Genomic DNA, 12,976 nt, shown 5'->3' on the forward strand with positions numbered 1-12,976 from the left:
GGACTCGTCAGAATTGCCAGTGACATGGCCTGCAGGACTATTGGCATTCCTGGGGAAGGAGGAAATTGACACTGAGGGAGTTGGTGGGGTGGTTTGCGTGAGCTTGGTTACAAGAGGAAGGGATTTACTGGTCAGTGGACTGCTTCCGCTGTCACCCAAAGTTTTTGAACTTGTCACTGACTTATTATGAATGCGCTGCAGGTGACGTATAAGGGAGGATGTTCCGAGGTGGTTAACGTCCTTACCCCTACTTATTACAGCTTGACAAAGGGAACACACGGCTTGACACCTGTTGTCCGCATTTCTGGTGAAATACCTCCACACTGAAGAGCTGATTTTTTTGGTATTTTCACCTGGCATGTCAACGGCCCTATTCCTCCCACGGACAACAGGTGTCTCCCCGGGTGCCTGACTTAAACAAACCACCTCACCATCAGAATCCTCCTGGTCAATTTCCTCCCCAGCGCCAGCAACACCCATATCCTCCTCATCCTGGTGTACTTCAACACTGACATCTTCAATCTGACTATCAGGAACTGGACTGCGGGTGCTCCTTCCAGCACTTGCAGGGGGCGTGCAAATGGTGGAAGGCGCATGCTCTTCACGTCCAGTGTTGGGAAGGTCAGGCATCGCAACCGACACAATTGGACTCTCCTTGTGGATTTGGGATTTCGAAGAATGCACAGTTCTTTGCTGTGCTGCTTTTGCCAGCTTGAGTCTTTTCATTTTTCTAGCGAGAGGCTGAGTGCTTCCATCCTCATGTGAAGCTGAACCACTAGCCATGAACATAGGCCAGGGCCTCAGCCGTTCCTTGCCACTCCGTGTCGTAAATGGCATATTGGCAAGTTTACGCTTCTCCTCCGACAATTTTATTTTAGGTTTTGGAGTCCTTTTTTTTCTGATATTTGGTGTTTTGGATTTGACATGCTCTGTACTATGACATTGGGCATCGGCCTTGGCAGACGACGTTGCTGGCATTTCATCGTCTCGGCCATGACTAGTGGCAGCAGCTTCAGCACGAGGTGGAAGTGGATCTTGATCTTTCCCTAATTTTGGAACCTCAACATTTTTGTTCTCCATATTTTAATAGGCACAACTAAAAGGCACCTCAGGTAAACAATGGAGATGGATACTAGTATACAATTATGGACTGCCTGCCGAGTGCAGACACAGAGGTAGCCACAGCCGTGAACTACCGTACTGTACTGTGTCTGCTGCTAATATAGACTGGTTGATAAAGAGATGTCTATGTAACTATGTATGTATAAAGAAGAAAGAAAAAAAAACCACGGTTAGGTGGTATACAATTATGGACGGACTGCCTGCCGAGTGCCGACACAGAGGTAGCCACAGCCGTGAACTACCACACTGTACTGTGTCTGCTGCTAATATATAGACTGGTTGATAAAGAGATAGTATACTCGTAACTAGTATGTATGTATAAAGAAAGAAAAAAAAACCACGGTTAGGTGGTATATACAATTATGGACGGGCTGCCGAGTGCCGACACAGAGGTAGCCACAGCCGTGAACTACCGCACTGTACTGTGTCTGCTGCTAATATAGACTGGTTGATAAAGAGATAGTATACTCGTAACTAGTATGTATGTATAAAGAAAGAAAAAAAAACCACGGTTAGGTGGTATATACAATTATGGACGGGCTGCCGAGTGCCGACACAGAGGTAGCCACAGCCGTGAACTACCGCACTGTACTGTGTCTGCTGCTAATATATAGACTGGTTGATAAAGAGATAGTATACTCGTAACTAGTATGTATGTATAAAGAAAGAAAAAAAAACCACGGTTAGGTGGTATATACAATTATGGACGGGCTGCCGAGTGCCGACACAGAGGTAGCCACAGCCGTGAACTACCGCACTGTACTGTGTCTGCTGCTAATATATAGACTGGTTGATAAAGAGATAGTATACTCGTAACTAGTATGTATGTATAAAGAAAGAAAAAAAAACCACGGTTAGGTGGTATATACAATTATGGACGGGCTGCCGAGTGCCGACACAGAGGTAGCCACAGCCGTGAACTACCGCACTGTACTGTGTCTGCTGCTAATATAGACTGGTTGATAAAGAGATAGTATACTCGTAACTAGTATGTATGTATAAAGAAATAAAAAAAAACCACGGTTAGGTGGTATATACAATTATGGACGGGCTGCCGAGTGCCGACACAGAGGTAGCCACAGCCGTGAACTACCGCACTGTACTGTGTCTGCTGCTAATATATAGACTGGTTGATAAAGAGATAGTATACTCGTAACTAGTATGTATGTATAAAGAAAGAAAAAAAAACCACGGTTAGGTGGTATATACAATTATGGACGGGCTGCCGAGTGCCGACACAGAGGTAGCCACAGCCGTGAACTACCGCACTGTACTGTGTCTGCTGCTAATATATAGACTGGTTGATAAAGAGATAGTATACTCGTAACTAGTATGTATGTATAAAGAAAGAAAAAAAAACCACGGTTAGGTGGTATATACAATTATGGACGGGCTGCCGAGTGCCGACACAGAGGTAGCCACAGCCGTGAACTACCGCACTGTACTGTGTCTGCTGCTAATATAGACTGGTTGATAAAGAGATAGTATACTACTAATATTATATATACTGGTGGTCAGGTCACTGGTCACTAGTCACACTGGCAGTGGCACTCCTGCAGCAAAAGTGTGCACTGTTTAATTTTAATATAATATTATGTACTCCTGGCTCCTGCTATAACCTATAACTGGCACTGCAGTGCTCCCCAGTCTCCCCCACAATTATAAGCTGTGTGAGCTGAGCACAGTCAGATATATATATACATTGATGCAGCACACTGGGCTGAGCAGTGCACACAGATATGGTATGTGACTGAGTCACTGTGTGTATCGTTTTTTTCAGGCAGAGAACGGATATATTAAATAAAACAAACAACTGCACTGTCTGGTGGTCACTGTGGTCGTCAGTCACTAAACTCTGCACTCTCTTCTACAGTATCACAGCCTCAGGTCAATCTCTCTCTCTCTCTCTCAACCCTAATCTAAATGGAGAGGACGCCAGCCACGTCCTCTCCCTATCAATCTCAATGCACGTGTGAAAATGGCGGCGACGCGCGGCTCCTTATATAGAATCCGAGTCTCGCGATAGAATCCGAGCCTCGCGAGAATCCGACAGCGTCATGATGACGTTCGGGCGCGCTCGGGTTAACCGAGCAAGGCGGGAAGATCCGAGTCGCTCGGACCCGTGAAAAAAAACATGAAGTTCGGGCGGGTTCGGATTCAGAGAAACCGAACCCGCTCATCTCTAACACACATAACAGCAGAATGCAGGACATACAGATGGGGAGGGGCAGACAGCACAAAGCAGGACATACAGATGGGGATTGGGGAGGAGGCGGACAGCACAATGCAGAACATGTCGGTGTGGGGGATGCACAATACAGGACAGAGATGGGGAGGGAGTGGGCAACATAATGCAGGACATACTGTATCAGAGTAGAAGACCGGATGGGATCAATAACCTAGTTTATCTCTATATATAATATATACACCCTCAACATCTCGAATCATACCCCTGCGCCATTGTTCACACACCCTGCTGTAGCACGCAGTAGGACCATCTGTCTATCTAATCTCTCTGTCTCTCTCTCTATCACATGCAGTGAGTTACTGACATTGGGCCTAATTCAAACCTAATCACTGTTGTGCGAATTTGCAAGGCGGCCGATTATCGAACACCTGCACATGTGTACGGATTGTAATGTGCGCACGAGGCCAAACTGCTAAATAAATCAGATTATTTTTGATCGCTAGGCGAATGCCGGCTGATTGACATTTTTACAACCAAAAAAGCAAAAAAGAAAAAACATTTACACATTTTTACACAAATGTCATTAACTGATTCTGCTGCCTCATACACGATGAGAGTGTATGAATGTGAGAAACTGCCGCTGAGGTTTTTTGGCTCATTCGGGGCCCTGTAGCTGAACAGCGGCCGCACGCATGCGCGGTGCTCAGTCCCTGGCAGTGTCATGGAGAGCTGCATCAGGCTGAGCCCTGCGCTTAGGTGTACGGGCCGGGCGCTCAGCACCTCAGCGGCGGGGAGGCGGCAGCGGGCACTGGCTGCGGAGGAGGCGGCGGCAGGTGAGGGCCCGGGCTGCGGGTGGGGTCTGTGCTGTGAGCAGAGGCCGGGGCGCCGCCTGCTGCTGAGAGTTTGGAGGTCACTGGCTGCTGAGTGACCCACGTGTGGCTCCAGCCCCTGTGCCCAAATCACTGTCACCTGCTGCCTGTTATGTTATCTGCTCTGCTGTGAGGCGTGTGCCAGCTGAGACTTGTAGTTCCACAGGGGATAACTTACCCATTTGCTTGTCAGTGATCTGCGAGACAACGGGCAGAATAGGTTCACGCACTAGTGATCTAAATAACTATATATTGGTAACGTGTGTCCAGAATGGACTTTCAATGAGTGTAGTTGTGTGTATCTCTCTCTATATATAAAATGGTTACAGTTCAGAACATGGAACCCCCTGGGTTACAATACAAGAAAACGGCTAATTATCACCCACTAATGGTGTTTTTTTGTCAATCAGCTTGCGAATGGCTGTGCGATCGACATTTTCACACCATATTGTTGCTGTTTGGCTACGCACACACGTATTGCGGTGCATGTGCAGTCAATGGATAATCGCACGTTGTACGAAAATGCACAACAGCGATCAGGCCCTAGGTTACATGCAGCTGAGTGTGTCACAGTAATAAGTGACCTGCTACTTTCCTAATAATGTATCTGATTAAGGACCCGTATGCAAACACCAAGGTAAAGTAATTCAGGGTATGGTGGAAGCTTAAACAGGTGTAGGGCAATAAACACATCATCTTATCCTATTTAATGTTACAGTTTTTATTATTCACTTCTAGTAATAAATCCAGTATGCAGAGTAAGGGGATCCGGTCTCTAGGTCGACCACTATTGGTCGACAGGGTCTCTAGGTCGACATGTTTTAGGTCAAAAGGTCGACATGAGTTTTTCACGATTTTTCTTTTTTTGAACCTTTTCATACTTAACGACCCACGCGGACTACAGTTGGGATCGGTAACCTTGCCCAAAGCTTGCTCGCCATACGAGGGTACACTGCACTAATTGGGGTTCCCGGTCACTCTACGAAGACAATGACACCAAAAAAACATAAACGCATGTCGACCTTTTGACCTGTCGATCTAGTTATTATATACCTTCCATACCACACCCCAGAGTAAGAGATGTGGTACATGTAATGCTCCATACATAAACACAGTCAATACGGAGGCCTGCACCCAACATATGGAGAATTGTGCTATGTATTTTTCTTTATTGGCTGAAAATGATAGCAGTGTTTATTAAAGAATAAGATAAGCTTGTCTGAGCAATTGCTCACTAATAGTTATATCAGGTGCCATAAGCTTTTGTGAGTATGCACCTGATTATATGAGATGTGCATGGTGTTTGCATGTGAAAATAATGGCATCTGCAAGATTGTTACATGAGATATTTATATGACAATATAGAGATACAGTAGGTGCCTTTAGAGATAGAGATGAGCGGGTTCGGTTCCTCGGAAACCGAACCCGCCCGAACTTCAGGTTTTTTTACACGGGTCCGAGCGACTCGGATCTTCCCGCCTTGCTCTGTTAACCCGAGCGCGCCCGAACGTCATCATCCCGCTGTCGGATTCTCGCGAGGCTCGGATTCTATCGCGAGACTCGGATTCTATATAAGGAGCCGCGCGTCGCCGCCATTTTCACACGTGCATTGAGATTGATAGGGAGAGGACGTGGCTGGCGTCCTCTCCGTTTATAGAGAGTGAGACTAGAGTAGAGAGAGACGCAGTATTATTTACTTTAGTAATTTTGGGGAGCATTAGGAGGAGTACTACTACTTGCTGAAGTGATAGTGTGACTGTATATCTGACTTGTGGGGGAGACAGTGGGGAGCAGTTAGAGTCTGAGAGCAGGAGTACATATTTTAACGTACAGTGCACACTTTTGCTGGCACTCTGCTGCCAGAGTGCCACACTGCCATTGTGACCACACTGACCACCAGTATATATTGTGATTGTCTGCTTAGGAGTACTACTTGCAAGTTGCTGATAGTGTGACCAGTGACCTGACCACCAGTTTAATTAATCACCACCAGTTTAATATATATATATATATATATATATATATATATATATATATATATATATATATATATATATATATATATATATATAATTGTATATGTATACCACCTACCCGTGTTTTTTTTTTTTTTTTTTCTTCTTGATACATACTACTATAGTAGCTTACTGTAGCAGTCTGCGGTGCTGCTGAGCTGACAGTGTCCAGCAGGTCCGTCATCAGTCATTACATAATAAATATATATACCTGTCCGGCTGCAGTACTAGTGATAATAAATATATATATATATAATGTGTGTGTGTGTGTGTGTATATATATATATATATATATATATATATATATATATATATATATATATATATATATATATATATTTATTTATATTATCACTAGTACTGCAGCCGGACAGGTATATATATTTATTATGTAATGACTGATGACGGACCTGCTGGACACGGTCAGCTCAGCAGCACCGCAGACTGCTACAGTAAGCTACTATAGTAGTATGTATCAAGAAGAAAGAGAAAAAAAAAACCACGGGTAGGTGGTATACAATTATGGATGGACCAGCGACTGCCGACACAGAGGTAGCTACAGACACAGTACGGTAGTCCACGGCTGTAGCTCGTCCATCCATAAGTATACTAGTATCCATCCATCTCCATTGTTTACCTGAGGTGCCTTTTAGTTGTGCCTATTAAAATATGGAGAACAAAAATGTTGAGGTTCCAAAATTAGGGAAAGATCAAGATCCACTTCCACCTCGTGCTGAAGCTGCTGCCACTAGTCATGGCCGAGACGATGAAATGCCAGCAACGTCGTCTGCCAAGGCCGATGCCCAATGTCATAGTACAGAGCATGTAAAATCCAAAACACCCAAATATCAGTAAAAAAAGGACTCCAAAACCTAAAATAAAATTGTCGGAGGAGAAGCGTAAACTTGCCAATATGCCATTTACCACACGGAGTGGCAAGGAACGGCTGAGGCCCTGGCCTATGTTCATGGCTAGTGGTTCAGCTTCACATGAGGATGGAAGCACTCAGCCTCTCGCTAGAAAAATGAAAAGACTCAAGCTGGCAAAAGCACCGCAAAGAACTGTGCGTTCTTCGAAATCCCAAATCCACAAGGAGAGTCCAATTGTGTCGGTTGCGATGCCTGACCTTCCCAACACTGGACGTGAAGAGCATGCGCCTTCCACCATTTGCACGCCCCCTGCAAGTGCTGGAAGGAGCACCCGCAGTCCAGTTCCTGATAGTCAGATTGAAGATGTCAGTGTTGAAGTACACCAGGATGAGGAGGATATGGGTGTTGCTGGCGCTGGGGAGGAAATTGACAAGGAGGATTCTGATGGTGAGGTGGTTTGTTTAAGTCAGGCACCCGGGGAGACACCTGTTGTCCGTGGGAGGAATAGGGCCGTTGACATGCCTGGTGAAAATACCAAAAAAATCAGCTCTTCGGTGTGGAAGTATTTCAACAGAAATGCGGACAACATTTGTCAAGCCGTGTGTTGCCTTTGTCAAGCTGTAATAAGTAGGGGTAAGGACGTTAACCACCTCGGAACATCCTCCCTTATACGTCACCTGCAGCGCATTCATAATAAGTCAGTGACGAGTTCAAAAACTTTGGGCGACAGCGGAAGCAGTCCACTGACCAGTAAATCCCTTCCTCTTGTAACCAAGCTCACGCAAACCACCCCACCAACTCCCTCAGTGTCAATTTCCTCCTTCCCCAGGAATGCCAATAGTCCTGCAGGCCATGTCACTGGCAATTCTGACGAGTCCTCTCCTGCCTGGGATTCCTCCGATGCATCCTTGCGTGTAACGCCTACTGCTGCTGGCGCTGCTGTTGTTGCTGCTGGGAGTCGATGGTCATCCCAGAGGGGAAGTCGTAAGCCCACTTTTACTACTTCCACCAAGCAATTGACTGTCCAACAGTCCTTTGCGAGGAAGATGAAATATCACAGCAGTCATCCTGTTGCAAAGCGGATAACTGAGGCCTTGACAACTATGTTGGTGTTAGACGTGCGTCCGGTATCCGCCGTTAGTTCACAGGGAACTAGACAATTTCTTGAGGTAGTGTGCCCCCGTTACCAAATACCATCTAGGTTCCACTTCTCTAGGCAGGCGATACCGAGAATGTACACGGACGTCAGAAAAAGACTCACCAGTGTCCTAAAAAATGCAGTTGTACCCAATGTCCACTTAACCACGGACATGTGGACAAGTGGAGCAGGGCAGGGTCAGGACTATATGACTGTGACAGCCCACTGGGTAGATGTATGGACTCCCGCCGCAAGAACAGCAGCGGCGGCACCAGTAGCAGCATCTCGCAAACGCCAACTCTTTCCTAGGCAGGCTACGCTTTGTATCACCGCTTTCCAGAATATGCACACAGCTGAAAACCTCTTACGGCAACTGAGGAAGATCATCGCGGAATGGCTTACCCCAATTGGACTCTCCTGTGGATTTGTGGCATCGGACAACGCCAGCAATATTGTGTGTGCATTAAATATGGGCAAATTCCAGCACGTCCCATGTTTTGCACATACCTTGAATTTGGTGGTGCAGAATTTTTTAAAAAACGACAGGGGCGTGCAAGAGATGCTGTCGGTGGCCAGAAGAATTGCGGGACACTTTCGGCGTACAGGCACCACGTACAGAAGACTGGAGCACCATCAAAAACGCCTGAACCTGCCCTGCCATCATCTGAAGCAAGAAGTGGTAACGAGGTGGAATTCAACCCTCTATATGCTTCAGAGGTTGGAGGAGCAGCAAAAGGACATTCAAGCCTATACAATTGAGCACGATATAGGAGGTGGAATGTACCTGTCTCAAGCGCAGTGGAGAATGATTTCAACGTTGTGCAAGGTTCTGCAACCTTTTGAACTTGCCACACGTGAAGTCAGTTCAGACACTGCCAGCCTGAGTCAGGTCATTCCCCTCATCAGGCTTTTGCAGAAGAAGCTGGAGGCATTGAAGGAGGAGCTAAAAGGGAGCGATTCCGCTAGGCATGTGGGACTTGTGGATGGAGCCCTTAATTCGCTTAACAAGGATTCACGGGTGGTCAATCTGTTGAAATCAGAGCACTACATTTTGGCCACCGTGCTCGATCTTAGATTTAAAACCTACCTTGGATCTCTCTTTCCGGCAGACACAAGTCTGCTGGGGTTCAAAGACCTGCTGGTGACAAAATTGTCAAGTCAAGCGGAACGCGACCTGTCAACATCTCCTCCTTCACATTCTCCCGCAACTGGGGGTGCGAGGAAAAGGCTCAGAATTCCGAGCCCACCCGCTGGCGGTGATGCAGGGCAGTCTGGAGCGACTGCTGATGCTGACATCTGGTCCGGACTGAAGGACCTGACAACGATTACGGACATGTCGTCTACTGTCACTGCATATGATTCTCTCACCATTGAAAGAATGGTGGAGGATTATATGAGTGACAGCATCCAAGTAGGCACGTCAGACAGTCCGTACTTATACTGGCAGGAAAAAGAGGCAATTTGGAGGCCCTGGCACAAACTGGCTTTATTCTACCTAAGTTGCCCTCCCACAAGTGTGTACTCCGAAAGAGTGTTTAGTGCCGCCGCTCACCTTGTCAGCAATCGGCGTACGAGGTTACTTCCAGAAAATGTGGAGAAGATGATGTTCATTAAAATGAATTATAATCAATTCCTCCGTGGAGACATTGACCAGCAGCAATTGCCTCCACAAAGTACACAGGGAGCTGAGATGGTGGATTCCAGTGGGGACGAATTGATAATCTGTGAGGAGCGGGATGTACACGGTGATATATCGGAGGATAATGATGAGGTGGACATCTTGCCTCTGTAGAGCCAGTTTGTGCAAGGAGAGATTAATTGCTTCTTTTTCGGTGGGGGTCCAAACCAACCCGTCATTTCAGTCACAGTCGTGTGGCAGACCCTGTCACTGAAATGATGGGTTGGTTAAAGTGTGCATGTCCTGTTTATACAACATAAGGGTGGGTGGGAGGGCCCAAGGACAATTCCATCTTGCACCTCTTTTTTCTTTCATTTTTCTTTGCGTCATGTGCTGTTTGGGGAGTGTTTTTTGGAAGGGCCATCCTGCGTGACACTGCAGTGCCACTCCTAGATGGGCCAGGTGTTTGTGTCGGCCACTAGGGTCGCTTAGCTTACTCACACAGCTACCTCATTGCGCCTCTTTTTTTCTTTGCGTCATGTGCTGTTTGGGGAGTGTTTTTTGGAAGGGCCATCCTGCGTGACACTGCAGTGCCACTCCTAGATGGGCCAGGTGTTTGTGTCGGCCACTAGGGTCGCTTAGCTTACTCACACAGCTACCTCATTGCGCCTCTTTTTTTCTTCTTTGCGTCATGTGCTGTTTGGGGAGTGTTTTTTGGAAGGGCCATCCTGCGTGACACTGCAGTGCCACTCCTAGATGGGCCAGGTGTTTGTGTCGGCCACTAGGGTCGCTTAGCTTACTCACACAGCTACCTCATTGCGCCTCTTTTTTTCTTCTTTGCGTCATGTGCTGTTTGGGGAGTGTTTTTTGGAAGGGCCATCCTGCGTGACACTGCAGTGCCACTCCTAGATGGGCCAGGTGTTTGTGTCGGCCACTAGGGTCGCTTAGCTTACTCACACAGCTACCTCATTGCGCCTCTTTTTTTCTTCTTTGCGTCATGTGCTGTTTGGGGAGTGTTTTTTGGAAGGGCCATCCTGCGTGACACTGCAGTGCCACTCCTAGATGGGCCTGGTGTTTGTGTCGGCCACTAGGGTCGCTTAGCTTACTCACACAGCTACCTCATTGCGCCTCTTTTTTTCTTCTTTGCGTCATGTGCTGTTTGGGGAGTGTTTTTTGGAAGGGCCATCCTGCGTGACACTGCAGTGCCACTCCTAGATGGGCCAGGTGTTTGTGTCGGCCACTAGGGTCGCTTATCTTACTCACACGGCTACCTCATTGCGCCTCTTTTTTTCTTCTTTGCGTCATGTGCTGTTTGGGGAGTGTTTTTTGGAAGGGCCATCCTGCGTGACACTGCAGTGCCACTCCTAGATGGGCCAGGTGTTTGTGTCGGCCACTAGGGTCGCTTAGCTTACTCACACAGCTACCTCATTGCGCCTCTTTTTTTCTTCTTTGCGTCATGTGCTGTTTGGGGAGTGTTTTTTGGAAGGGCCATCCTGCGTGACACTGCAGTGCCACTCCTAGATGGGCCAGGTGTTTGTGTCGGCCACTAGGGTCGCTTAGCTTACTCACACAGCTACCTCATTGCGCCTCTTTTTTTCTTCTTTGCGTCATGTGCTGTTTGGGGAGTGTTTTTTGGAAGGGCCATCCTGCGTGACACTGCAGTGCCACTCCTAGATGGGCCAGGTGTTTGTGTCGGCCACTAGGGTCGCTTAGCTTACTCACACAGCTACCTCATTGCGCCTCTTTTTTCTTCTTTGCGTCATGTGCTGTTTGGGGAGTGTCTTTTGGAAGGGCCATCCTGCGTGACACTGCAGTGCCACTCCTAGATGGGCCAGGTGTTTGTGTCGGCCACTAGGGTCGCTTATCTTACTCACACAGCTACCTCATTGCGCCTCTTTTTTTCTTCTTTGCGTCATGTGCTGTTTGGGGAGTGTTTTTTGGAAGGGCCATCCTGCGTGACACTGCAGTGCCACTCCTAGATGGGCCAGGTGTTTGTGTCGGCCACTAGGGTCGCTTATCTTACTCACACAGCTACCTCATTGCGCCTCTTTTTTTCTTCTTTGCGTCATGTGCTGTTTGGGGAGTGTTTTTTGGAAGGGCCATCCTGCGTGACACTGCAGTGCCACTCCTAGATGGGCCAGGTCTTTGTGTCGGCCACTAGGGTCGCTTAGCTTAGTCATCCAGCGACCTCGGTGCAAATTTTAGGACTAAAAATAATATTGTGAGGTGTTCAGAATAGACTGAAAATGAGTGGAAATTATGGTTTTTGAGGTTAATAATACTTTGGGCTCAAAATGACCCCCAAATTCTATGATTTAAGCTGTTTTTTTAGTGTTTTTTAAAAAAAACACTCGAATCCAAAACACACCCGAATCCGACAAAAAAAATTCGGTGAGGTTTTGCCAAAACGCGGTCGAACCCAAAACACGGCCGCGGAACCAAAACCAAAACACAAAACCCGAAAAATTTCAAGTGCACATCTCTATTTAGAGACCTGTCCCTTGGATAGCATATATCTTGACTTTTGGGGAAATATATCAAATCTTCAAGAGAGATAAATTGGGGACATTGACCGTAGCGACCACAGAGCTTCTGCCATTTTATTGACTGTCCTAAATAATTTGTAGCTAGAAGTGATCGTTGCTCTGGACAACTTCTCCGCTTTCTATTTTGAAGGTTTGATATATCTGTTCTGCTTGAATTTCTGCTTGCACCCCTCCTGAGGTGCGAGCGGAAGGCTGGCAAAACTAGTGCTGCAGTGCTCTTTTGTGTCTTGGCGCAGTGCACACAGCATTGCGGCGGGCCACTTAAGTGGGAGAATGCTGGTTCTCGCAACTAAATAGCCGATTTAAGGCGCAAGTACTGGCATTCTCTGACATAACAGCGCGCTGAATTGAATAGCTCCAGGACCTCCTTCCCGGCGCGGTTAAAACAGCACACTGAAATTGTATCGACCCCAATGATTATGTAGTAATTTTGTAACATTTATCTTCATTTTATCCTATTATTATTAATGATTTGTATGAAACACTACAGATTTGAGCTGTCCACAGTCTGATATGAGCTTTAATGATTAAATGTGTCTTTGCAGCATTCACAGAGCAAGAGCAAACCACACGGAAAAACTTCGAAGATGTCCAGAAAGAACGACAAATTC

At 46.8% G+C, this 12,976-nt stretch overlaps 1 protein-coding gene across 1 annotated transcript in view; it reads left to right on the forward strand.

Moving 5' to 3' along the window:
- The first annotated feature begins 3,944 nt into the window (after positions 1-3,944).
- MTPAP (mitochondrial poly(A) polymerase) overlaps positions 3,945-12,976 on the forward strand; it is a 105,352-nt gene continuing 96,320 nt past the window's right edge. Inside the window, exon 1 of the mRNA XM_063922035.1 lies at positions 3,945-4,139. Within this exon, the coding sequence (XP_063778105.1) occupies positions 4,032-4,139 (108 nt within the window). The 5' untranslated portion in view covers positions 3,945-4,031. The remainder of the gene's footprint in view (positions 4,140-12,976) is intronic.

This window comes from Pseudophryne corroboree, chromosome 5 (genome assembly GCF_028390025.1).
Source record: "Pseudophryne corroboree isolate aPseCor3 chromosome 5, aPseCor3.hap2, whole genome shotgun sequence".
Lineage (NCBI taxonomy): Eukaryota > Metazoa > Chordata > Amphibia > Anura > Myobatrachidae > Pseudophryne > Pseudophryne corroboree.